Source organism: Pristis pectinata, chromosome 1 (genome assembly GCF_009764475.1).
Source record: "Pristis pectinata isolate sPriPec2 chromosome 1, sPriPec2.1.pri, whole genome shotgun sequence".
Taxonomy (NCBI): Eukaryota; Metazoa; Chordata; class Chondrichthyes; order Rhinopristiformes; family Pristidae; genus Pristis; species Pristis pectinata.
This window is the reverse complement of record NC_067405.1, coordinates 67,884,023-67,911,113: the sequence shown is the minus strand read 5'-3', so window position 1 is coordinate 67,911,113 and position 27,091 is coordinate 67,884,023. Positions and strand designations below refer to the sequence as shown.

Sequence of the window (27,091 nt, the reverse complement as noted above, 5' to 3'; positions counted from 1 at the left end):
GTGCATCAGCAACGACATTATCCTTTCCGGAGACATGTTGGATGTCAGTTGTGAACTCGGAAATGTAGGATAAATGTCTCTGCTGACGAGCTGACCAGGGATCGGGAAGACTTTGGAGAAGGCAAAGGACAGAGGCTTATGATCGGTGAAAGCGGTGAAAAGGCCTGCCTTCTAGAAAGTATCGGAAATGCCGGACCGCCAGGATACAGCGCTAGAAGTTCCCGATCAAAAAGCGCTGTACTTCAGTTCGGGCGGTCTAAGGTGCTTGCTGAAAAATGCCAAGGGTTGCCAGCGGCCTTCGAGTAGCTGTTCCAGTACCCCACCCACCGCGGTGTTGGACGCGTCTACCGTGAGGGCAGTCGGGATGTCAGTCCTGGGGTGTAACCAGCATCGTGGCGTCTGCCAGGGCGTCTTTGGCCTTAACGAAAGCAGCCGCAGCCATCGTCAGTCCAGGTGATGTCCTTGCCCTTACCAGCCAGCAGCGAGAACAGAGGGCGCATGATACGGACTGCTGCAGGGATGAAACGATGGTAAAAGTTGACCATACCCAAGGAATTCCTGTAGGCCTTTGACTGTCGGGGCGGGCAAAATGGCGGATAGCATCCACCTTGGCGGGTAGGGGTGTTGCCCCGTCGCTGGTGATTTTGTGGCCGAGGAAATCGATAGAGTCAAGTCCGAATTGGCACTTGGATGGGTTAATCGTGAGGCCGAAATCGCGGAGGCGGGAATACAGCTGGCGGAGGTGGGAAAGGTGTTCCTGGCGGTTACAGCTGGCGATCAGTATGTCGTCCAAGTAAATGAACACGAAGTCCAGGTCTCAGCCTACCGCGTCCATCAGCCGCTGGAAGGTCTGCACGGCGTTCTTAAGGCCGAACGGCATCCTAAGGAATTCGAACAGGCCGAATGGGGTGATAATCGCAGTTTTGGGGACGTCATCCGGATGGACGGGGATTTGGTGGTATCCCCTAACGAGGTCCACTTTGGAAAAGATGTGGGCCCCATGTAAGTTCGCTGCGAAGTCCTGGATGTGAGGGATGGGATAGCGGTCCGGGGTGGTGGCGTCATTCAGCCTGCGGTAATCGCCGCAGGGCCTCCACCCTCCGGTGGCTTTGGGGACCATGTGCAGGGGGGAGGCCCAGGGGCTGTCTGACCTGCGAACAATCCCCAGCTCCTCCATGTGACAGAACTCTTCCTTTGCCAGGCGGAGCTTGTCTGGAGGTAATCGTCGTGCTCGGGCATGAAGGGGTGGCCCGGTGGTAATGATGTGGTGTCGTACCGTGTGTGTGGGCCTAGAATTTGTAAACGAAGGTGCCAAAATCGATGGGAATTCGGCTAGGAGCTTGGCAAAATCGTCGCCAGAAAGGGAAATGGAGTCCAGGCGCGGGGCTGGTGGGCTGATTTCTCCCAGGGGATAGGTCCGGAGAGTGCTAGAGTGGACTAACCGCTTCCTTCGCAGGTCAACTAACAGGTTGTGGGCCCGAAGGAAATCGGCTCCTAGGAGTGGTCGGGCGACGGTGGCAAGGGTAAAGGTCCAGGTAAAACGGCTGCCGCCAAAGTGTAATTGAAGCGTACGGGTGCCGAAAGACCGTATCGTTGTACCATTGGCGGCATTGAGTAGAGGACCTGGTGGCCTGTCACGAGTGTCGCGGCCTGTCGGGGGCAAAATACTGATCTCCGCTCCAGTATCAACGAGGAAACGCCGTCCAGATTTCTTGTCCTGAACGAAGAGGAGGCTCTGTCGGCAGCCAGCCGCCATAGCCATCAGCGGCGGCTGGCCCTGGCGTTTCCCTGAAACTTGCAGGGTGGGCGGCATCGACGGGCCTCCGCACCCCACCTCTGATGGTAGAAGCACAGCTGGTCACCCGTGTCGTCGTCTGCGTTCCTGGGGTGTGGCTGCTCGGTTGCTGGGGCCGGGCGAGGCGGGCGTTGGGCTCACGGCCTGGTGATTTGACTGACGGACAAACCGCTCTCGCGTTTGGCCCTCCACAGGACATCTGCCCGGGCGGCCACCTCGCGGGGGTTGCTGAAGTCGGCGTCAGCTAACAACAAGTGGATGTCATCGGGGAGCTGTTCGAGGAAGAGCTGTTCGAGGAAGCCCTGTTCGAACATCAGGCATGGCTTGTGTCCCTCGGCCAATGCCAGTATCTCATTCATTAGGGCGGATGGGGATCTGTCCCCCAGGCCATCCAGATGAAGCAGGCGGGCGGCGCGCTCACGACGGGAGAGGCCGAAGGTCCGGATCAAAAGGTCTTTGAAAGCCGGGTACTTATCTTCCTCCGGAGGCGACTGGATGAAGTCTCCAACCTGGGCGGCTGTCTCCTGGTCCAGAGAGCTAACCACGTGGTAGTGCTTTGTGGAGTCGGAGGTGATCTGCCGAAGGTGGAATTGCGCTTCGGCCTGGTCAAACCAGACGCTGGGCCGAAGTGTCCAAAAGGTGGGCAGCTTGAGGGCCACTGCGTTGGCTGCTGCGCTGTCGTCCATTTCGCGGGTCCAAAAGCCGTTTGGACCGTCGGGGTCACCAATGTAGCGGTTGCTACCGCGGAATAAAACAAGACTCTACTCGGAGGATTGCCAAACATAACTGGTTTATTTTCCCGCCTTGCGCGGGCCCTTTAAGGGAGAATGTTCCCACCCAAAACAACCGGCAATGACGTAAGTCCTACGTCATCAGGACTTCCCGTGCGCGGGTTCTCCCGTCGCTCGGAAAGACGAGGCCCGCCACCATCTTGGGCCTCGTCGCTCCGACGCCGCGCGACCCGACTGCCGAGCCGGTTCGCCCGACTAGACGGTGAGTCGCCACAGTGCAATATATCCTGCAACTGTATTCTGTTAGATTTGATGTGATCAGTCTCGGGCATTAAAAATGACAAAGTGGGGCTCCTTGGTTTTAGCTCTCGGGGTAAGTGAGTTGTAGACTTCTGATTAATCGTAGTTAACTCCAAACAGTCATGAGGACCTAACTGGGATTTTCATCTATCTTTTATTTTAAATCCATCCTTATCATCTAATCTGCAACATTAAAAGTAAATTGAATTAAAAGAAAAACATGAATCATATTAAGGTCAGGCAACATCTGTTGATGGAATACATCAACTGACTTTTCAAGCATTCTCCAACTCTCCCCACTTTTCCATATCTCAGCATTAAAGGCTTTGACCATTCCTTACTTTGTTGGAATCTGAGCTGGTATTTGGAAAATTTTTTTGGTGGGAATGGTGCCTGTATCTTACAGTGTGTTATTTGATAAAGACGCAAGGGGTATATTTGCTGTTATCATTGGCAAACTGTTTTGTGTGGTCCCTAAAATTAGCTTCATGATGAATGTCACCTTGGCATGTTGCTGTGGCCATGGAGTTTTGTGAGCACTTGTGATCAGCAGCCACAGAGCAAACAGACTGGTGTAATCTTTACTGTGGCAGAGTTGCAGGCCAGATGAAGAGCACAGGGTTATTGACTTTTCATTGATTTTCAAATTATCATGCACAAAAGCTTAACAGACTGTAATTAAACAAACTTTAAGTGACCCATATAGAGTCTGCAGAGAAGATTGCAACATCTGCCATGATATATGATCCTGCGCCTGAAATAACTGAGCCGTTCCATTGCAGGCAGTTAATAGAATCTGTTGGGAAACAGTTCTGCCTTTTTAAATTGTATTCCTTGCTGAGAAATAATCCTAAGGGCACCTTCAGCTAACACAAAGCTTCTATTTATGTTGCTGCTTTGTTCTGGAAAAGCTCATCAATTCAATCAATGCTGTCAAAAAGCAAAGGCAGTTTAGTGTTTTAGGTACAGGCCCTGTATCTGTACTCTTGAAGGATATACTACTGAAATGTAATCTGCCTTTCACTAGACTTTGGATAGGGTACTTTCTTTCCAGTGTTGTTTTTACGCCAGGTTTGCATCATTTTTATTTGAAAATTTTGAGTGGTGTATTTGAAGTTTTGTAATTTGCCAGCATATGTGCAGCCAAATGAGGTATTTTTAATAATTTTAAATTAACTTTCTGTTCAGCAATCTTGTGTCAAAACTTCTTTCTCTTGCTTATCAATGTACAGAAAGGATGTGATAGCACTGAAGAGGGTGTAGAGGAGATTCACCAGGATGTTGCCTGGGATGGAGTAGGTCAGTTATGAGGGGATACTGGACATGTTGGGTCTGTTCTCCCTGGGGTGGAGGAAGTTAAGAGGGTACATAATTGAGGCATATAAAACTATGAGGGGTATAGACAGGGTAAACTGCACAATGCATTTCCCCATATTAGAAGTAGATAAAACTATAGGTCATAGGTCTAGGGTAAGGGGTAAGAGATTCAGAGTGGATATGAGGGGGAATCTTCTTCACCCAGAGAGTGTGAGTACCTGGAATGCACTGCCTGGGAGAGTGGTTGAAGCTTGGCTGCTGACAGTATTTGAATGTCTAGATGAGCACTTGAATTTCTTAGGCACAGAGGGCTCTGGATCAAGGGCTGAGAGATGGGATTAATACGGAAGGATGACCGCTGTTTTGTGTGTGGATGAGTTGGGCCCAATGTCCTGTTTTCATGCTGTATGACTTTACTCTACATTCTCATGTATTAAACACTAGTGTACATGAATCTGTGTTGCTCATCTGTCAATCATTCTGCATCATGTCAATGCATTAACCTGGACACTTCTGAAGATTTTCTTCCTTACTGTTATAACATGGTGTGAGTAGGTACCAGCTTCAGGGGCTCTTCACTGACTCATCCCATTACTTGTGCGTGGGAGGAGGGATACCTGGCAAAATAAATAGAGAGCATTGCAGCATTAGCCCATGACATGCAGTTCTCACATCAGTGTGTGATGGACATGACTTATTGGACCACCATCCCATAAACCAGAGAAATGCCCAGTTTTAGATGTCTCAGAGTCAGATACACTTTCTCGAACATGCCTCATTACAATATGCTAAAAATGATTTGCAGCCAAAAGAAATCAGTAATTTCCCATAACATGATTAACTTTGCCATTGTGCATCTTGTGCCTTTTGAGGTCCTTCAATACTTTTTTTTACTTTTATGTCCAGCTGAACCTTCACCTAATCAGAAAACTGTAGTTTCAGTCATATTTGAGAATCTGAGCCATACTTGATGGGGTGCTATGTTGTCAAAGGTTCCATCCTTTAAATCCTTTACCATGCACAGAATTACCAGACAAAATTTAAAAAAACAACTGCTTCAAGTTTATATGCAGCACAAAGTATTGAAGGTACCAGATTTCCCCACTGCACTGGATTCCAATCCTGACCAAATTGTAAGAATTTCACTCTCTTTAATAAGTACTCCATTTAAGGTGCCTCTCTACATCAATACATGTTTATCATTTAGCCATTTCTGTGACTCCAGGTGTGTCTCTGGAAGGTCCCAGATTCAAGGATGTGACTCAGTGGCTCCAGAGCATCCTGAAAGGGGAGAGTAAGCAGCCAAAGGATGTGTTCAATATCAGTGTCAACGAAAAAGAGATGAGATCCTACAAGCATATTTTAGTGACCTAGGGGAAAGATTAGCAGGACTTCAGATATAACCTTAGGGCTGCACTCATTGCTATGTCATAATACATACAGATATAGGAAGACAGCAGATGAATGTATGGCTGGACAAATGGTGCAAGAGAGGGTTTTAGATTTTTGAGGGATTGGAACAGTTTCTGGGGCAGGTAGGACCTGTACAAATTGGAGGGGTTGCAGCTAAGGAGGGTTGGGACCAAAATCCTTGCAGTAGGGTTTGCTGGTGGTATTGGGGAGGGTTTAAACTGGCTTGGCAGGGGGTTGGGAACTTCAAAGGTAATTCAGGAGGAAAGTAACTAAACTGGAAGGTGAAGTTAGAGAAGTAATAAGCAAAATAAATAGGTAACAAAACACAGTTGAGCAATAAAGTGAGATAAAGTTGTGGGGAAAAAAGTTTAAAATGAAAAAAATAAAAGCATGGTATTTGAATGCTTGCAGTGTTCACAACATAAGTGAATTAATGACTCAGATGGAAGTAACCAGATATAAGCTCATTGTCATTGTGGAAACATGGCTGCACGATGACCAAAGCTGGGAACTAAATGTTCGAGAGTATTCAACACTTAGGAAGGACAGGTAGACGGGAAAAGGAATGCTCCAGCACTTTTAATAAGGGAGGAGATTAATGCAGTGGTTAGAAAGCATCTTGGCATTGCAGATCACAGTGTAGATTTGTAATTAATTTGGGTCGAGCTAAGAAACAGCAAAGGGCATAAAACATCAGCAGGAGTTATTTATAGGCCACCAAATAATAGTTATAATATTGGGTGTGGCATAAATTGGGGAGTTGGAGGGACATGTAATGAAGGAATACTTGATTAACTTACAAACAGACTGGACAAATTAAGTTCACTGTAATAAAGAGGACGATTAATTTATAGAATGTATTTGAGATGCTTTTCTATATTAATATGTTGAGGAACGAAATAGAGAAGAGGTTATTTTGGAGAGAAGGAAATTTTTCAAGGGGCCCTTGAAGTAGAGTAACCATAATATAGAATTTTACACTGGGGTTTTAAGCAGTGTGGTTCAGTGCAAAACTATAGAGTTAAATCTAAACCAAGGAAACTATGTAGATGCGTGAGGAGAGTTAATGGTGGGTAGAGTGATTTGCAGACAAAGAAGTAATGCACAAGTTACGAAAAAACCTTCAAGGCACAACCCAAAGGAAAAGTGATTCATCTGCAGCTTACCTGAAACATAAATGATAGTACTAAATCAAAAGAAGAGGCTTATAAAGTTGACTGAAATAGCAGTAGCTGTGAACTTTTGGAGCATTTTAGAACTTTGGCAGAGGAGAACCAAAAAAACTGATAAAGGCAGAATATGAGTGGATACTAGCAAACAATATAAAAACAGACTCTGATCTTTTATGTTAAAGGAAAAAGACCAGTATGGGGCAAACGTGTGCCCCTTACAGACAGGAGAATTTCTGTCAAGATACAAAGTGCACAGACTAAGTTCAGTTATGTTTTTGAGAACCACAGGATTTATTTGTTCCAAACCATTTTCTAAGTATTAGAATTGCCTCTGATGGAGGATGATTTGACTCCAAGTCAGAAACCCTACTGGACCAGCCACTTAAGATCAATGGCTACAGTGACCTCAGAGGTGTGACTCACCTGCTCACACAGATTTTCTACCATTTGCATGGCACAAATTAGGAGCATAATGGAACACCCTCCACTTGCAGCTTGAAAAACCACCAAGAAACTCAACACATGCAGCACAAAGCAGACTGCTTAATTGGCACTTCATCCACAACCCTGAACATTCATTCCCTCCCTCTCTAGCACGTGGCTGTGACATGCACAAAATTTACTGTTGTTATTTGCCATGGCTACTCCAACAGCATTTCCCAAACCTGGGTCTGTACTATCGTGGGCATTGGGAAGCACGACCACATACAAGATTCACTCCAAGCCTTGTTCCATCAGACTGGGAAATGTATTGCTTTTCTTCCATCATCGCTGGGTCTAAATCTTGGAACTCCTTATCCAGCGCCATTGTGGAAGCATCTTCACCAGAAGGACCCCACCAGCTTTTTTTTAAATTGTCCTGGAGAGAATACACAGGAGATTCACTGGGATGATGCCTGGATTGGAGAACTTTAGTTATGGGGAGAGATTGGAAAGGCTGGGCTTGTTTTCCCTGGAGTGAAGGAGGCTGAGAGGTGAGCTGTAGGAGTAGATATGATTATGAGAGATATAAGGTAAATAGTCAAAAGGGGTATCAGAAACAAGAGGACACAGGTTTAAGATGAGAAGTAGGAGTTTTAAAGGGACTCTGAGTGATGTTTTTGCTTAGACAGAGAGTGGTTGATAACTGGAAGGCACTGCCAGAGGAGGTGTTGGAGTCAAATACAATTTAAAGTTCTAAACTGGGGCAAGGCAAATTTTTATGGTATTAGACAGGAACTTGCAAGAGTTGATTGGAGTAGGTTGTTTGAGGGCAAAGGGATATCTGCCAAGTGGGAGGGATTTAAAAGTGAGATATTGAGAGTTCAGGATCTGGCATGTCCTCTTAGAGTGAAGGGAAAGACTGGCAGGAGTCGGGAGCCCTGGATGATAAGGGATATTGAGGTTCTGGTCAGGAAAAAGGAGTATGGGTCAGGTACAGGCAACTGGGATCAAGGAGAATCCCAGGAAGAGTATATGGGTTGCAGGAGTCTACTCAAGAAGAAAATCAAAAGAGCAAAGAGGAGGTATGAGATAGCTTTGGCAGAGAAGAATCCAAAGAGATGTTATAAGTATATTAAGGGAAAAAGAGTAACGAGGAGAGAATAGGGCCCCTCAAAGCTCAAGGTGGACAAGGTTGTGTGGAGCCGCAGGAGATGGGTGAGGTCCTCAATGAATATGTCTGCTCTGTTTTTACCGTGGAGAAAGACATGAAGACTTCAGATCCTAAGACAGTTAATGGGAGGGTCTTGGCGATAGTCTACATTATGGCAGAGGAGGAATTGGATGTCTTAAAACGTATGAAGGTAAGTACATGACCAGGGCCTAATCAGGTATATCCAAGAACTGCAGGAAGCTAGAGAAGAAATTGCAGGAGCCCTGGCTGATATATATACATCATCATTAGTGATGGGTGAAGTGCCGGAAGACTGGAGGGTGGCTAATGTTGTGCCTGTATTTTAAAAGGGGCTGCAAAGAAAACCCTGGAAGTATAGACCAATAAGCCTAATATCTGTGGTAGGCAAGTTACTAGAGGGGATTTTGAGGGATGATATTACAAACATTTGGAAAGACGGGTTGATTAGGGATAGTCAGCATGGCTTTGTTTGTGGGAGATCATGTCTCACAACTTTGATTCGGTTTTTTCAAGAAACAACCAAAAAGGTCGATGAGGGCAGGGCGGTAGATGTGGTCTATATGGACTTCAGTAAGATCTTTGATAAAGTTTCACATGGTAGGCTGCTATGGAAAGTTAAATTGCATGGGATCCAGGGAGAGCTGGCTAATTGGATACACAATTGGCTTGATGCAGGAAGCAGAGGTAGATAGTGAAAGGTTGTTTCTCCAGACTGGAGGCCCGTGACTAATGGTGTATCCCAGGACTCAGTGCTAGGCCCATTGCTATTTGTCATCTATATCAATGACATGGATGAGAATGTACATTTGTACATGGTTAGTAAGTTTGCAGATGGCACTAAAACAAGTGGTGATGTAGACAGTGAAGATGGTTATCAGAAATAACGGAGGGATCTTGATCAGCTGGGTAAGTGGGCTGAGGATTGGCAGATGGACCTTAATTCAGATAAGTGCGAGGTGTTGCGTTTTTGGAAGACAAATGAGGGTAGGACTTGCACAGTGAACAGTAGGCCCTGAGGAGTGTTGTAGAGCAGAGGGACCTAGGAGTACAAGTACATGGTTCATTGAAAGTGGCATCTCAGGTAGACGGGGTGGTGAAGAAGGTTTTTGGCATGCTGGCCTTCATCAGTCAGGGCATTGAGTATAGAAGTTGAGATGTTATGTTGCAGTTGTACAAGACATTACTGAGGTTGCTTTTGGAATATTGAGTTCAGTTTTGGTCACCCTGCTATAGGAAAGATACCATTAAGCTGGAAAGAGTGCAGAGGAAATTTACGACGGTGTTGTTGGGACTCAAGGGACTGAGTTATGGAGAGAAGTTGAGCAGTTTGGGACTTTATTCATTGGAGCATAGGAGAATAAGTGGTGGTCTAATAGAGGTGTATAAAATTATGAGAGGCATAGATAAGGTGAATGTGCACAGTGTTTCCCAGGGTTTGGGAATCAAGAACTTAGAGGGCATAGGTTTAAGGTGAGAGGGGAGAGATTTAATAGGAACATGAGGGGCAACATTTTCACCTAGAGAGTGGCCTGTATGTGGAACGAGGTGCCAGAAGAAGTGGTTGAGGCAGGTACATTAACAACATTTAAAAGGTACTTGGACAGGTACATGGAAAGGAAGGGTTTGGGGGATATGGGCCAGACGCGGACAAATGGGACTAGCTTAGATGGGAATCTTGGTTGGCATGGACCAGTCGGGCCGAAGAGCCTGTTTCTGTGTTCTATGACAATTATAAAGTTTAAGAGGCATTTAGACAGACACTTAAGTAGGCAAGATGTAGAAGTTTCGTGTAGATGGACAAAAAGGTCAACGTGGACATGGTGGGCCATAAGGCCTGTCTCTGTGTGTACAATTCTATGTCTCATAGGTGTTTTGCCACTACTGTCCCATGGGCAATTAGGTGTGGGCGATAAATGCTGGCCTTGCAAGGCATTCCCACGTCCTATAATGTGAATTTCAAAAATCTTCTTCCAAGGAGTCTCCCCTCATCCAACCCTTTTCCCTCACCCTGCCACCTAATTCTCCATTTACTGGTTCCATCACCCTCGCCCCACTTCAACTAAGTAAATCTTCTGCAGACAGAAATTTCTTTATTTCATTATAAATATAAACATTAAGGGAACAGTTCTCTCTCCTCTTCTGCCCTAATTCCCACTTTTAATAGTTCCCTTCTCTAATTCCACCATTCATTGCTGGAGTAAGATGGCAAACAAAAGAAGCTTGTATCCAACACCAAGAGCTAATGTAGCAAAGAGCATACCAGAGAACAGGAGTGAAATGAAAAGAGAAATAGGGAAGGCAAAGAGAGAACGTGGAAAAAGTATTGACCAGTAAAATCAGAGAAAATCCACTGATATTTTGTATAAACCAGGTAACTGATAATACCTTTAAGGAACCAGAAAAGTGACCTGAGTGTGGGCACAGACGAAATGAGCAAGGTCTTGTTGAATGTTCTGCAACTTGCTTCTAAGAGAGAGACATTGCCGATGCTGTAAATAAAGCAAATGGATGTTAAATATTGGATGGGCTAAACATAGTAAAAGAGGAAGTATTAAGGGGATTATCATCAGTGAAAATGGGTAAATTACCAGGCCCAGATGAAATGTATCCTAGGCTGTAATATAAGCCAGGGAGGAAATTGTGCAGGTTCTGACTATAATTTTCCAGTCCTTTTTGGCCATCGAAGTGGTGGATTGCTAATATTGTACGATTATTTTTTTAAAAATTGATCTCAAGTAATTATAGTCTAGTTAGTTTGACTTTGGTGAAAGGAAAATTATCGGAATTCATTCTGAAGGACAGCATAAGCCCACATTTGGAAGGACACAAATTAATCGGGGACAGTTTGCATGGATTTATTGCAAGAAATTCATGTCTGATTAACTTGATTGAATTTTTGAGAAAGAAATGAGAAGGGTTAATGAGGGTGGTGCATTTGACATAATCTATGTGGATTTCCACAAGGGTTTTAACAAAGTCACACGTGGCAGATTGGTCAGTGAAGTAAAGGTAACCAGGACCCAAGGTAACCCTGCTAACATAGTTGTTTGATTATGAACATCTAATTCTGCCTGAAAGGACCCAGTGTCATACATTGAAAAATCTCTGCTCCATATTAACATCGGCTACAAAACAAGGCTAGTATAGAATCCCCCCCTCCAAGTCAAAAAGCACAAAGTTCTAATGGAATCATCTGCTTGGGTTAAAATCTGGGGTCAGCGAATTTGTTGTACTGTTCCTGATTCCAAGCATCATCAGTGAGTCCTCATTCTCCCAACTTTCATCTTCAACTTTTTCATAATCTTATCATCCTCTTTTCTATTGGTTTGGTATTGAAATGAAAACAGTCATTTTCCCCTAAAGTAATGATTTTTCCTGTAATCACATTCTTCCAGAAATACTATTAAACACTTAACTTAAGCCTTAAAATCTGAGTCTCCGAAGATTAAAGATCAGGGAATTTGTCACTTTATCTGTCTTGCTGCCTGTCTGCCAACAGCATCTCCAAATTGACTTGGGGAAGAAACTGAGCACTTGTGACTACTACTTAAAGCAGGAAACTGCCAGCTTTGGGGAAGGGTATTGTGGTCAAGGGAACATTTTATAGCCAGCAAAGTTTGATTTGAAGAATTCAGAAGCGAATGGGCTGCATAATCTTAAATTGGTCGGTAAAGCTCTGTCTGCAGCCCTTGAAGCAGTAGCAAGGTTTCTAAAAGAACCAGCCAAACACTGGGGAGAAAGTTTACGAACTGGAGTCAGTTTGTAACGCAGGTTTTGGAAATGGATGCCAAAGAGAACCTTTCCTTCAAACATTTGTCTTGGTTGAATTAGAGACTTCATACTGTGAATCTGGAACCTAAATCACTATTTCCTACAATTCCTTGGTACAAGATTTCTATTTTCACAGTGTTTTTACCAATTAAATAGAGACCCGAGTGCATCTCCTTTTATCTAATAATGTTCCTGTCAGGTCTTGGAACAATTTATTCTGTTAAAAATGCATAATAAATACATTATTGCATGGGTGAGTCTCTGCTCGTGTGTTGTACAGCTGGCAGTGAGGGAATTGGTGTCGGTCTACAAGTTATACGTGACTTGTCAGTTGGAAACTTGTAAGTGCCATGTTAGTCTATGGTGATGTAATTGCGTACACAGTTCATAAATAGTACCTGTGGTGCACAAGAGGATTTTGCTTATAATAAACTACAATATACACGTGACTATGTATATTTCTTCCATTGTTTCGTTTTACTAATTGTATGTGCAGGAATTATTAGCTCCTTATACTTGCTCCTAGTTGTGTTCGCAGTATTTCTATAAATCCTACAGAAGTTTCACTCTGTGGTTGAATAGTGTTCTTAGAATATGGACTTCTCTGACAGGACCAGCACTTACTGCCTGCCCATAATTGTGGTGAGTTTCCTTCTCAAACTGCTGCAGTTCCTGTGGTGACATTAGTCCTTAAGAATTGTAAGGGAAGAAGTTCCAGGATTTTCACCCTGTGATGATAAAAGAAAGTGTGAAACTTGAAACATAGCCTGGAGGTGGCAATGTTTCTTGTTGTCTTTACACTCTGGTTGGTAGAAGTTTGGGAGATGTTACTGAAGAAGCGTTAGCAAGTTGTGACAGGTCACGGAATGTTTATGATGGCACATGGGTACCAGTCAGGTGAGCTGGTTATCCTGTATGGTGTCAAACTTCCAGAATGTTGTTTTTACAGTGAAAAGACATGCTGTTCTAGTTACTTGAAGCTAAGACGTCCTGTTCAAAATCATGTTTTTTTTTGCTGTTTATGAGCAGACCTTTTCACACTTTTCAACCTAATATACTTCTAACAAGTTTAACTTTACCTGACATGTATGAATTACAGTAAGTTTTAAAATCTCATTCTCTCTTTTATTAGCATACATGGTGGATTTGGCCAAAGCAGTAGTAGACACCTGTTTAGTTCTGTCAGCTAATCCTTGGAGTCATGTCGGTGATATGAGACACTGCCTGAACCAGCCCACGTTTGGACAGGGGATTAACACACGATCCCCATCCCAGTTGGTTGGCTGCTGTCTGGAAACGTTCTGTCTGTTTTTCATCTCTTGCTTCTCGCTCTGTCTTCCTTTCCACCAGCCCTCTCATTCTCGCTTGCTCTTTCTGTACCTGTCCCATGCTCTCAGTGCCTCACACGCTCCTGTCTGCCATCTTGGATTCCCTCTGCTTCCCGCCACCATTGCAGTAACAAAAGTTGGATTTGTTTCTGAAAGGTGACGCCGTCGTTTGTGGAACGGACTGTTATGTTGTATGCAGCAGAGCCAGTGACAATACTTCTCCATGGTCAGGATGCTTACTAATTGAGGTATGAGTCACTGATGTCATCAGCTCCTGAAGAAAACATGCTGACCTATCCCAGGTTCAATCACCTGGCAACAGTGAGTTGAATAATATGTGGCCTTGGGCAAGGGAGTAGAAGATAAGGCAGGTTCAGAAGCCCTCTAACTTCTTTTAGCTGTCTATTAGCTGGTTGAACAAACGAGGAAGGCTTTCTTGTGGAATTGATTTTCTCTTTCCGTATAGCCCTTGAGCACCATTGTCCTGTAGCTGACACAGCAATTGCAAGAGTAAAAGGAAATTTAGAAGTCAAAACTGTAGGCAGCAATATCTTACATTTAAGTGGTGCTTCCTAGAAGCAGAATCAACCAAGATTGGAAGGCACGTTAAGGAAGGAGTTATGAGGCAAGATCAGCAGAGAGGTGTGTTTAAAAGGGGGTGGGGGAGAGAGAAGAAAAGGGGCTTTGAAAGAGAAATACATATTGTAGGACCTAAGTGGATGAAGACATAGCCACTTGTAGAGGGGAGATGGTGTATAGAAGGTCAGGTTGGAGGAATGGAGAGATTGGGAGGGTTGTGGAGGTGTTGGGTGAATACAGAGGGATTGTTTAAACATCTTCAGTTGACTCGCATGGGTTGCTTCACCGGAACTGCCTGCTCATGTTTTTTTTTCAACTGGATTCAACAGAAAACTTATGAATATTTAAAATATAGTCGCAGCTTATAACAAGTGCATAGTTTGCTGAAAGCAGTGAAACAGACAGGGTAGTGAAGAAGGCATTTGGCCCGCTGGCCTTCATCAGTCAGGGCATTGAGTGTAGGAGTTGGGATGTTATGTTGCAGCTGTACAAGATGCTGGTGAGACTGTACTTGGAGTATTGCGTGCCGTTTTGGTCCCCCTGTTATAGGAAAGACATCATTAAACTGGAAAGAGTGTGGAGAAGATTTCGAGGATACGGCCAGGAATCAAGGGCCTGAGTTATAGGGAGAGGTTGGGCAGGCTAGGTCTTTATTTCTTGGAGCACAGAAGATTGAGGGCTGATCTTGTAGTGGTGTATAAGATCATGAGGTGCATAGATAAGATGAACGCACATAGTCTCAATGCATGATTATTCTCAACACTGGTGCCCCACGAGGCTCTGTCCTCAGCCCCCTACTCTACTCCCTATATACTCACAACTGCGTGGCCAGCTTCTGCTCTAACTCCATCTACAAGTTTGCAGATGATACCACTGTAGTGGGTCGTATCTCAAATAATGATGAGTTGGCGTACAGGAAGGCGATAGAGAGCTTAGTGACATAGTGTCATGATAACCTTTCCCTCAATGTCAGCAAAACAAAAGGGCTGATCATTGATTTCAGGAAAGGGGGCAGTGTACGTGCACCTGTCTACATCAATGGTGCTGAGGTTGAGAGGGTTGAGTGCTTCAAGTTCCTGGGAGTGAACATCACCAACAGCCTGTCCTGGTCAAATCACGTAGATGCCACGGCCAAGAAAGCTCACCAGCACCTCTACTTCCTCAGGAGGTTAAAGAAATTTGGCATGTCCCCTTTGACACTCACCAACTTTTATTGATGCACCATAGAAAGCATCCTATGCATCCTATAGAAAGCATCCTATAGAATGCATCACAGCTTGGTATGGCAACTGCTCTGCCCGGGACTGCAAGAAACTGTGGAGAATTGAGAACACAGCTCAGCACATCACGGAAACCAGCCTCCCCTCCATATACCTCTCGCAGCCTTGGTGAAGCAGCCAGCATAATCAAAGTTCCCACCCACCTGGGTCATTCTCTCTTCTTCCCTCTCCCATCAGGCAGAAGACACAGGAGCCTGAGGGCACATACCACCAAGCTCAAGGACAGCTTCTATCCCACTATGATAAGACAATTGAATGGTTTCCTTATACGATGAGATGGACTCTTAACCTTACAATCTACCTTGTTATGACCTAGCACCTTATTATCTACCTGCAATGCACTTCCCTGTAGCTGTGACACTTTACTATGTATTCTGTTATTGTTTTTATCCTGTACTACCTCAATGCACTGTGTAATGAATTGATCTGTATGAACAGTATGCAGGGCAAGTTTTTCACTGTACCTCGGTACAAGTGACAATAATAAACCAATACCATAGTCTTTTTCCCCGGGAAGGGGAACTAAAAACTAGAGGGCACAGGTTTAAGGTGAGAGGGGAAAGATTTAAAAGGGACCTGAGCAACAACTTCTTCATGCAGAAGGTGGTGCATATATGGAATGAGCTGCCAGATTAAGTGGCTGAGGCAGGTACAGAAACAACATTTAAAAGACATTTAGATAAGTACATGGATAGGAGGGGTTAGAGGGATATGGGCAAATGGAACTGGCTTGGTGGACACCGTGGTCAGCATGGACGAGTTGGGCCGAAGAGCCTGTTTCCGTGCTGTATTACTCTATGACTAATGGTCACTGTGGTGACAAAAGTATAGAGAGTCTGCGATTCTGGGGTAGTTGGGCACATTTCCTCGTGTAAATACATTGTGAACATGACCTCTGCATCAGCTTATCGCATTGTTACTCAGCAATGTATTTCATCTTAAATGTCTTTCTCCCTACAGGATGTGGTCTGGGGATTGAATTCTCTATTTACTGTAAGTACCAAACTGATCAAATTAATGTATAATTTAAAAAAATGTTTAGGCAAATATATCCTCTGCATTGAACCCTTCATGCAGTGTACATATGTGAAATAGATTGGAAAGTGATTTATTTTGGTCCACACTCCATTAACCTGCTCAGTGATGACCAGCATGTAGTGCTTTGTAACTAGCTCAATAATATCAGCTTTCAAGCTCCCCGTGACTAAAACCAGTTACAAGATTTCATTGATGCAATGCTTTGTGAAATAATGGATACCTAGGGGTGAGTTACAGGCTGAAATCTAATTAAGTGGTTTGGTGGTTTAAAAATAGAATAAGATAGCTGGGAGCAAAGTAATGGTGGGAATCTAAACAAAGGTTGGGGTAGTTTTTCCATTTAGAGTACTACATGGGAGTGAGTTACAAACTGAGGTTGGATGGGAATTCATACCACCTGGTATGTCATCCTCAATCCATGTGAACATGTCAGATCAGCAATAATATCTCATCCGAACTGTGAAGTTCTGGACAAGTTTTCCTCAATAACAGAGCTGTAGTCTAATTATAGCCATGAATGGCACTGCAACTCAGAATGACAAACTCAGTAAGGAGCAGGGATCAGACAACACTTAAATCTTTCATCACTTTCTCAAAAACAGTGCTCTGGACCACTGGTCTTTGCAGGTTTTAGTTTAAGTTTAAGTTTGATAATTTAGGGGGTTGCAGGCTTTGAGCATTCCTGTCTTCCTGTACTGCAGGACCTCTTGAACTTTGATGATCCCCTGAATATCGAAGCTGCAGAGCAACACCTGCGTGACAAGGTGGGTCAGTCCACATTGGAATGGGAATTAACACTGAATGAAGCAGATCATGAGATTATTCTAGCATGTGGGCTGGGACTGTGGGACATTGCACAGGTTTGTTGATGTCTGGGCTGTATGTGATGTTACAATGGGTGCATTTATGGGGAGGGGTGTGGCTGAGGCAGTCAGCAATGTGGGCTGTATTTTGGTGGTTCGGGGCTGTATATGTTAGTACAGTATGGTGGGGATGCTATTCATGGGAATTGGGTTGTAGGATTGGGGCAATGTGGGTGCTGGAGGCAGCAGGACCACTTGCAGGAGGTGAGGCCGTTTGTGGTGTTGTCGGGGAACAGGGTTGCATGCGGCTTTGAGGGAGAACGGCATGTGGTGCTGTGGAGGGTAGCCACATGCTGCTTGTAGGGCTACTTTCAGTGGGTGGATCGGTAATTGTGGCATTGGGGGATGTTGGAGCAGACTTGGTGTCATGAAGTAATAGAGTGGTAACAGCACAGAAACAGGTCCTTCGGTCCACCATGTCCAGCCCACCCCTTGTACCTAACTACACTAAACCTTTTACCTCGGCAATTCAGGTACCTGTCTGGATGCTGCTTAAATGTCGTGAGAGTATATGCCTCCACTAACCCTGCAGACAGAGCATTCCAGATTCCAACCACCCTCTGTCTGAAAAAATTCCCCCTCAGATCCCCTCTGAACTTTTTAATTTTTATTAATGACTTGGATGAGGGGGTAGAAGGGTGGGTTGGCAAGTTTGCAGATGACACAGAGGTTGGTGGTGTTGTGGATAGTGTAGAGGGTTGTTGAAGATTGCAGAAGGACATTGATAGGATGCAGAGCTGGGCTGACAAGTGGCAGATGGAGTTCAATCCGGAGGACTGTGAGGTAGTACACTTCGGAAGGACAAACTCCAAGGTAGAGTATAAAGTTAATAGCATGATTCTTGGTAGTGTGGAGGAGCAGAGGGATCTGGGGGTCCATATCCACAGATCCCTGAAAGTTGCCTCACAGGTGGATAGGGTAGTTAAGAAAGCTTGAGGGGTGTTAGTTTTCAGAAGTCGAGGGACTGAGTTTAAGAGCCGTGAGGTAATGATGCAGCTCTATAAAGCTCTGGTTAGACCACACTTAGAGTACTGTGTCCAGTTCTGGTCGCCTCATTATGGGAAGGATGTGGAAGTGTTGGAAAGGAGGCAGAGGAGATTTACCAGAATGCTGCTGGGTTTAGAGAGTATGCATTATTAGGAGAGACTAAGGGAGCTAGGGCTTTTACTCTTTGGAGAGGAGGATGAGAGGAGACATGATAGACAAAATATTAAGAGGAATACATAGAGTGGACAGCCAGCGCCTCTTTCCCAGGGCACCAGTGCTCAATACAAGAAGGCATTGGCTTTAAAGTAATGGGTGGGAAGTTCAAGGGAGATATCAGAGGAAGGTTTTTTTTACACAGAGAGCGGTTGGGGCATGGAATGTGCTGCCTGGGGCGGTGGTAGAGGCAGGAACATTGGTCAAATTCAGGAGATTACTAGATAAGCATATGGAGGAATGTAAAATAGAGAGATATGTGGGAGGAAAGGGTTAGATAGTCTTAGGCGAGGTTTAAAGGTCAGCACAACATTGTGGGCCGAAGGGCCTGTATTGTGCTGTACTCTTCCATGTTCTATGAACCTCCCAGCTTTCACCTTAAACCCCTTGTCTTTGACACCACCATCATGAGGAAAAGGTTTTTGCTATCTACCCCCCTCACAATTTTATGTACCTGGTGTTATGGGGAATATCAGATTGATCCATCATGTCAGTAGCAGATCTGTGGTGAGACCATCAAATTAATCACACTCTCCCTGCTCTTAGCCCTGCAGTGTTTTGCAGTTGAAATATTTTCACAACCTCTTTTGACTTCTACTATTCATTCAGATTCAAACCCTTTCAGAGAATGTATTCCTGATCACAACATCCTGTTGCATAAGAAATCTCCTTCTGTCACCTCTGGTTCTCTGCCAATTGCTTTAAATTTCTGTCCTCCAGTTACAGATCTTCTCCCATATAAAGCAGTTTATTTATTCTATATAAAAAAAGCACTTGTGAATGTGAGCATTTTCTCCCTCTAATCTCTGTTTTAAGTAGAACATTCCCATTTTCTCCTGTGCTTCCAAATAACTGAAACTTATGCCTGTTATCATTTTAATAAAACACTTTTGAGGTTTTGATGTTCTGGGTTACAAATGATGCCCGGGATTGAACAAAATAATTCAGTTGAGGCCTAACTAGTCTTTTCGTGAAAATTTAGCCTAACTTTGTTACATTTGTAAAGCCAAGAATCCCATGTTCTTTTTTAAGCTGTCTGCTCACCTTATCCTGCACCTTATTATATAAACAGCCATGGTTCTCTGTTCTTACATTCCTTTCAGAATTTATTATTTACTTTATATTGCCTCGCCTTATTCTTCCTGCTAGTCTTCACAATTAAATTTCATTTGTTTCAAGTTTGCCCTTTTTACTGGGCTACTGCCCTCATTGTTTATGCAATCTCCAAGTTTTGAAACATTTGCAAGCTTTGAAATTAAGCCATGTACATCAAAAGTCAGGTCATTGCTGTAATCAGGAAGAGCAGTGGTTCTGATACCAACCTCAAGAGAATATTATTGTGTTCATCTCTCTGGTCTGAAATGCAACCAGGTAACACCACTCTCTGATGTCTGTCCTTTAGCCAATGTTATACCCATGAAGCTATTACCACTTTAATCCAATGAACCTTAATTCTGTTAATTAGTATTTGGAATGTCCATATGCACAGCACCAACTGCACTGTCCTTATCAGGTCTCTCAACTCAAAAGCTGGTCAAATGTGACTTGCCTTTAATAAGTCTTGCTGAGATTTGCTAAATGAGAATTAATTTTGTTCCAAGTAACAGTCTCTGCAGCTTCCCCATCAATATTTTGCTGACAAGCCTGCCGCTGCTAGGTTCATCCCTCTCCCATTTTTAAATGGGTCTGATTTACTTAGGGTGTGCAATTAATGTTTAAATAAAACCCTTTACGTCTGACTGTTTTTGTGCTGTTCCTGCAGGAGGATTTTCGGAGTAAAGTGCAGGATTATATTAAACGCTTTGCAAGATGATCATGTGAGCTGTCTGATGGGACACTATCCAAGCTGTGGAAGCCAAGTCTTCTGCCTTCTGATGTCGATCGTCAATTAAACACTGGATTGTGGCGGTCCAGTATCACTGTTGTTATGAAGAGAAGCTGTTGGTGCTACTTTGAATTCAGCGTCAGTACAGCAAGTGATGGGCAACTTTGGGCTAAGATTCGAGAATAATTACTCTTATTGTGGCAAAATAGTCGGGTTTTCTTCAATTATAAGGATTGTACAGAGCACCTGGAGTCTGTCTCTTTCCTGATTGATTCACAAAGGACAGCTTTTCTAGTGTAATCTGGTGTGGTTTGGAAACCACAATATTTTGCAACAAAATGTCTTAAGACAAAAGTGTTTGAAGCATTAACAGCATGTGGCTTGCAAATATTAAACAACTGTGTGTGGAAAACGCAGAGAATAGCACTTGAGCCGGGTGTCTCTGTCATTGGGAGGGGCACTGCCTTAAATTGGACACATTTCTTCACAGCTCCTGCTTGGTCAACTAATGGATAAAGTATGTCTGCTGCAAGTGTTAGTTGTCTGAGAATTGTAATTCCTTACATGAAATTAAGGTCCATTTGTGTGAAATATACAGCGCATCTATCAGTACATATCTTGCCAGATGTGAAATGTTGTGTACTTGCATGTATACATATATATTACCAAGTGTTTATTATATAATGTGTATGTGTGATTTCACAGTGCCATTGGATATTATTTCCAGCTCCCTCACAGTCACTCAGTAACTACTTTACCCAGGGTCCTGTTATTCATTGTATCTCTACTGGTCTTATTCCAGCTCTCTCTCAGTACACAGCCCTGTCACAACCCAGCACCCTGCATTACTGACTATATCTCTGTTGATGATCATGCACCTTTATACTGTCATTTAGTACTCCCATCTTCTCCAGTGTCTTTTCTCCAGATACATTTCTCCTGATTGCACTATCTCCCAGTAACTCATCCCCAGACCCTGATTAATTGACTCTTCTGATGTTAATCCAATGCTGCTTACTGTTGTGCAGTTCTTTGGGTAGGTGGTGGTGGGGAAGGAGTTCCCTACGTATTTGGAATGTAAGGACATTAATAGATTTTGTGAAAGGATCAAGATCAAACCAGTATCCTAGGGGGTAGAATAGGAGGATTGACCTCAATGGGCCAAGTGTTTAAACTGCATTCCATACTTCTGGTAAGTACCCCTAAATCTTCTGTGAAAACTTGTAACTAAAGACTCTGAAACGATTTGCATGTTCACAAACATTTTGCACTTGAGGGTAGGGTGAAGAACTTAATGCCTATGTGTTACTGAGTTTGCATTTAGAGCACAATAGCATCCAAAAAAGAGAACCACTTCACTGATGAGTGAGTGGTCCAATTGTGAAGAAGATGGTAGTCAGGAGCATGTGATTTTCCAAATTTAGGTACAGGAACAAACCTGATACTGGGTGCTGATAATCTTTCTGTTTGTCTTCAGGTAACTTGCAGGCAAACTGCTAATGTAAAAAGTAGTTCTAACTAGACTAGCTGCAGATGGTTTATGTAAATGAAATTTAAATACTGCTAATTTGATACCACTGCACTGCTCAATTTTAACCAGTTAATACTACTCAGGTTTTTGCTTAAGTATACCATCCAGTCAAATAATGAACCCATACTATGCATTGAAGCTTTTGTTGTTTATTAAACAGCAATAGGCAGTAAAACTACTCCAATATTAATTACAAAACTACTCCAGTTTACATTGTACAACAACTGATTGGTAGAAGTGAAAAGCAGAAAAGTTGTGCTATACTTGTGTAAAACTTTGCTCAGCATGCACTCGGAGGGCTCTGCATAATTCTTCTCTCCATATTATTTCAAGCATTTAGAGACACTGGAGAAGGTACAGAAAAGGCTCAAGAATGACACCTGAACTGAGACCTCATGCCTACCAGGAAGGCTTGACCACATGTTGGATCTCGTTTCTCTTGAAGAGAGTAGGCTGAGGAGATAATTTGAGAGAGGTCGTTAAAGGTTATTAAAGGATTATAGGGATGATATCGAATCCAAAACTAAAGCCATGAATGCAAGAAAGTGATAAATTCATGAAGGAATTGATGAGAAAGTTCTTTACCCAAGGAATGACCAGGATCTAATTCAATACTGGGAGTGGTGGAGGTGTATAAGGGAAGTTTAACAAGAAGCATAAGGGTTCTTTTGATAGAGTGACACAGACAGGAAGAGCTTCTTATGAAGTATAGATAAATTAGGCCAAATTACCTGTTTGCTAAGTATTTCATGTGAATCTATGTACATAAACTTGCAGCAATGTAAGCAGCTTCTTTGGTAGACTTTGTAAAACAACTCTAATGTATGTATGAAGAAACAGTAACCTGGTCTAAAATATCTGCATTATGCCCTGTAAAAATCTCATGATATCATGTGATATCTCATTATCTGCATGTGAGATGATGTATGTAGAACTCAAGATGTGTATGGCAGTGAAATTCCATTACAAACTAATAGTCCAGAGTTCCAGTTTCCTCATGATCATTTGGGAGAAAAAAAGGGTATGGATCTAGAATAAATAGCCAGTATCAACAGTAAAAAGTAAGCTTATAGAAGTCGGTTTGTTGTAAAGGCCAAATTGGTTCGTAAATGTCTTATAAACTCCAGTATCACACCAATATTGTTGACACTTAACTGCCCTCTGAGATGGCCATTAAATGAAAATATTACAATAAAGGAATAAAAATAAAACTTGGCTGAAACTAGACCAAATTAAGATGCAATGAAGAGTTGCTTTTTTCCAGATGGTCCTCCGAAATCCTCCATCGGTGGCCCATTGCCAAAGTTGAGAATGAGAGCTGGCAGAGTCCATCAGCACATCAGCAAATGATTCTCATGTGAAAGCACAGTTAACAACCTCTTCCATCAGTACTGATAATTGATGGGATGGTAGTTGATAACAGTGGGTTTGTCCTTCATTTGTGGACAATTCAATGCCTTAGTAATTTTCTGCTAATTAGAAACTCTGGAAGTATCTGGACTGGAGCATGAGAAGCACTTAGTCTTTGCTACATCTGGTTTGCTCAGCTGTTTCTTGTTATTGGATGGAGCGAATTGGCAGAAGATGAGCTTCTGTGATGGGAAACTTGGGAGGGGAGGTTACCAATTTGGCACTTGGCTAAAATGCTTGTCGATGTTTCAGCATTGTCTTCGGTTTTTTGCATGTTGGGTTCTGTCATTATTAAATATAGGGATTCTAATAGAACTGCCACCTCCATGGAGTTGCTGTGGATGGACGATAAATGCTGGTGACCCCAGATCCCAAAGACTTGTATAAAAGAACATTTTCATTAATTATTCCCTCTCATTCATGACTGGATGTGACAGGATTGCAGAAATTGGAACTGAGCCATTGGATTTTGGACCTCATTAAAGATATACTTGGTGATTTTCCTGGCATGTTGCTGTATATTCCTAAATGAACCAACTTTGATTCCCTGACTTGCTAACGATGGATATAGAATTTGCAGACCAACAGTTTACGTAGCATACATTTCTGGTTCTGCTATTACCTTTTCATCAATGCTCAGTTTTATATCTAATGATCTAATCTTAATCCAATTTAGCGCAGTAGTGGTGCAACACAACTGAGGGTCTGCATGGGACATCATCTTCATAGGTTACTCCATGAATACTATTTTGGACTAAACACCAACAGGTAAATTGCTTGAGATTTATTCCTGTATTCTTTCTCAGCACTCAGGATGCAGGGCCAACTATTGTCCTTCAGGAAGTAATGATACTATGGAGCTTCTCTTGGTGATGGATATGGACATCCCTCATCCAGAGTGCACTTTGTCTTTGGTACACCTGGTGCTCCTTCCTAGTGCTGTTGATTCTGGAATAGGACTACTTCATCAGCTGAGGTAGGACAGTGAGTAGTAATCAGAAGTTTTCCTTGTCATGTTTAAGACTGATGGTTGTGTTGATGAGACAGGATCTACAAAAGGGTCGTGATTGAGGAGTCCAGGAAGTTGATTGAAAGGTTTGGCTCTGGAGTTGCATTTAGGACAGACCAGGTAAGGACAGCAGATCTCTTTTTCTGAGGAGGATTAAACATGCCTAGATCTTAACAACTGACACATGAGCAACATTAGTTCATGGTACTTGATAGTTCATGTTCAGTTATAGTTCTACTAGAAGTAAGTCCATGACATTTTTTCCTTTCCGCAAAACGTAGCATTGCTGGCAAAGCCAGCATTTTTAATCCATTGCCCTTAAATTAAGTGGCTTGCTCGACCACTTAAGAGGGCATTTCAGAATTAACTATATTGGCATATAGACTAGATAAAGACCACCACCAACTGAGAGGTTGTGATGTGATATTATATGACCCATTATTAGTCTATGATGCATATTACTGTGTCCATTTTCCATTTGCTCATTGTATTCAAGTATCTAGTACTAGTCCATGATACATGGCACATCAGGAAAAGTTACTAGTAACTTGACAGTAATATGCAACTAATTTGATATGATACTGCATGCTCAGCTAATACTCATGATTTGTGATACTTCATATGCATTTACTGGTGTATGAAACATGATTCAGAGTTCAGATTCTCTTCCTTGTCACGCGGTCCTGCAAGCCCAGTCACTATTCCCATGGCTGAAGAGTTGATCCCCTCACTAGTTTACAGTGATCATTAAAGAACCTGAAGTGACTTGAGGCAGAATTTTAACTTGACAGGTTGGTAGGATTTGGAAACCGCCACCGAAACGATGGTGGATGCTGATTCAGTGGTAGCCCTTAAAAGAGAATCAGATAAATGCTTCTCTTTTTTTTCTCATACAACTTGGGCATCAGCCATTCAGCCCACTGAGTCTCTCTCTCTCTCAGAAAAATGCCGTCCCCTCACTTCCTTGTCACCTATTCTCTGTCACATGCCTGGCAACTCCCCATTGACTCTCCTACCACTCAACTATACGAGGGGTAACTTACAGCGGCCAATTAACCCACAAACCACATCTTTGGGGTGTGGGAAGAAACCACAGCACCCGGGGAAATGCACACAGTCACAGGGAGAATGTGGAAACTCCATATCACTGGAGGTCAGGACTGAACTATCCACAGTGCCACATCAAGGAGAAAATATTGTCGGAATATGGGAAGAAAAGGTAGGGATGGGACAGTGTGGATCACTCCTAAAAGAGTTAGTGGAGGCTTGATGTGCTGAATTCTGTGCTGTGTTATAATGGTTTATCTCGTCCAGGCAATAGTCTGTGATACTTGATACTGTGTGCCTGGTAACTAAATCATGATACTACGCACCCAGTCAGTGTGATATTGTATGTTCTGTTGCTAGTTGTGGCATTTTTAAAAATTCCTTAATGGACATTGCCAGGGAGAGCTACCATTTATTGCCCACCGGACTTGGAACTTTAAGTCTGGTCATCCTGAGATCTTTCAGACCAGGTGCTGATTTGTGCATCTGCAACACATGCAGCCTGCGTCATTGGGTAGGGGTTGCACCTGCCAACCGCCCACCCCATGCTGTGCAGCTGCAGTCCTCCAATGTTATGCGCTTATGCACCAATCAGAGCCGGCAGCCTGCGTGCCAGGGTTTGAATGTACACATGCCAGCCTGAGTTCAGTTGCACTTGCACAGGCCCAGTTTGTGACCCAGTAACTTTCAGCCTGAATTTACAGCCATAAGCTCACGGTTCATTGTGATTGCTGCCACCACCTCTATACAAGGCTTTCTGACATTTCAAAGTGGGCAAGTTTCAGCCTCAAAACTTTGGTGCAAATTTCTAACCTCCCCCCAGTGCCTATTTCCATCCTCCAGCATACTCATTTAGGCACTAAAGAGGAAGGAGCTGCTCTTTCAACTCCTATCATTCTAGAGCACAAACTGCTGCTTCCAGACTGATCGGTCATACCCGTGTGTGGCCTACTGGAGCAAGTAAGCTGAACCCTCAGTTCAGTCTGCTAGTGCAACCATGAGCTTATTTGCCCATCACCTTTTAGTTCTGATCATGTTCTCACTCATCGTCCCACTCATGTTCTGATCTACTTACTCACATCACATTATCCAGTGAAGCTGGGGAACTGAAGTCTCTGTTAAATAATTCAGAGACCTTCCAACTCTTTTTAAGGCTATGGCTTTGCTTCCATTCTTTTGAAACAGTGCATTGATATTGGGGAATGACTGTGTGGAGTAGAGTGATGTGGGCTGGTACTTGAGGTGAACCAGGAGGGTTGACCCCCCCTGGGTTCTACATACCATTTCCTCTGCTAGATTTCTGGGTCGTGGTAACCACTCTCTGCCATGTTTTCCTCACCCTCCTGGTATAAACAATTAACTGGCGACATTTTTATTGCCTCCTTTGACTTGCCCCATTACTTTTAGGTGAAAAGTGATTAAATAACCTCTTTTTATTTTCACCCTACCCCGATACACCACTTTTCTTCCCCCCACCCTGCTTTCTCTGCACTTATTTATATACAGTTTCAACTTTGTCTTTTTCCAGTTCTGATGGAAACTCTATTTTTGCCCCAACAGTAACATCTAGGGCTTCTAAGTGCTTCTAACACATTGTGTGTTTGTTCTAAAACTGTCACTGCCGCTTGTTCTTTTTTAAGTTCCATTATAATCTCTTTAATCATGTGATGACTGTACTTCTATTGATCTGCTTTTACAAAAAGCTGTTCTATTTTTGTGTGTAAATCTAGACGAATGGTAGAGACTAATTGACAAGTCTGATCACATTGGACACTCAAACTTGGTCTCTCTAGAAGGATAAACAAATGGTAGAAAGTAGCAAAAATAGTAACCAATGTTCCATTCTCGATCCCAGCTACTGGAAAGA

General features: G+C 43.3%; 1 protein-coding gene across 2 annotated transcripts in view; it reads left to right on the top strand.

The window, feature by feature from the left end:
* The window catches only part of ube2f (ubiquitin-conjugating enzyme E2F (putative)), a 127,422-nt gene extending 106,772 nt beyond the window's left edge, over positions 1 to 20,650 (top strand). For both annotated transcript variants that reach the window (XM_052023191.1, XM_052023194.1), the window contains exons 9-11: positions 16,262 to 16,294; positions 17,041 to 17,103; positions 20,165 to 20,650. In XM_052023191.1, coding sequence (XP_051879151.1) covers positions 16,262 to 16,294; positions 17,041 to 17,103; positions 20,165 to 20,215 — 147 coding nt within the window. In that variant the 3' untranslated portion in view covers positions 20,216 to 20,650. The remainder of the gene's footprint in view (positions 1 to 16,261; positions 16,295 to 17,040; positions 17,104 to 20,164) is intronic.
* Positions 20,651 to 27,091: the final 6,441 nt, after the last annotated feature.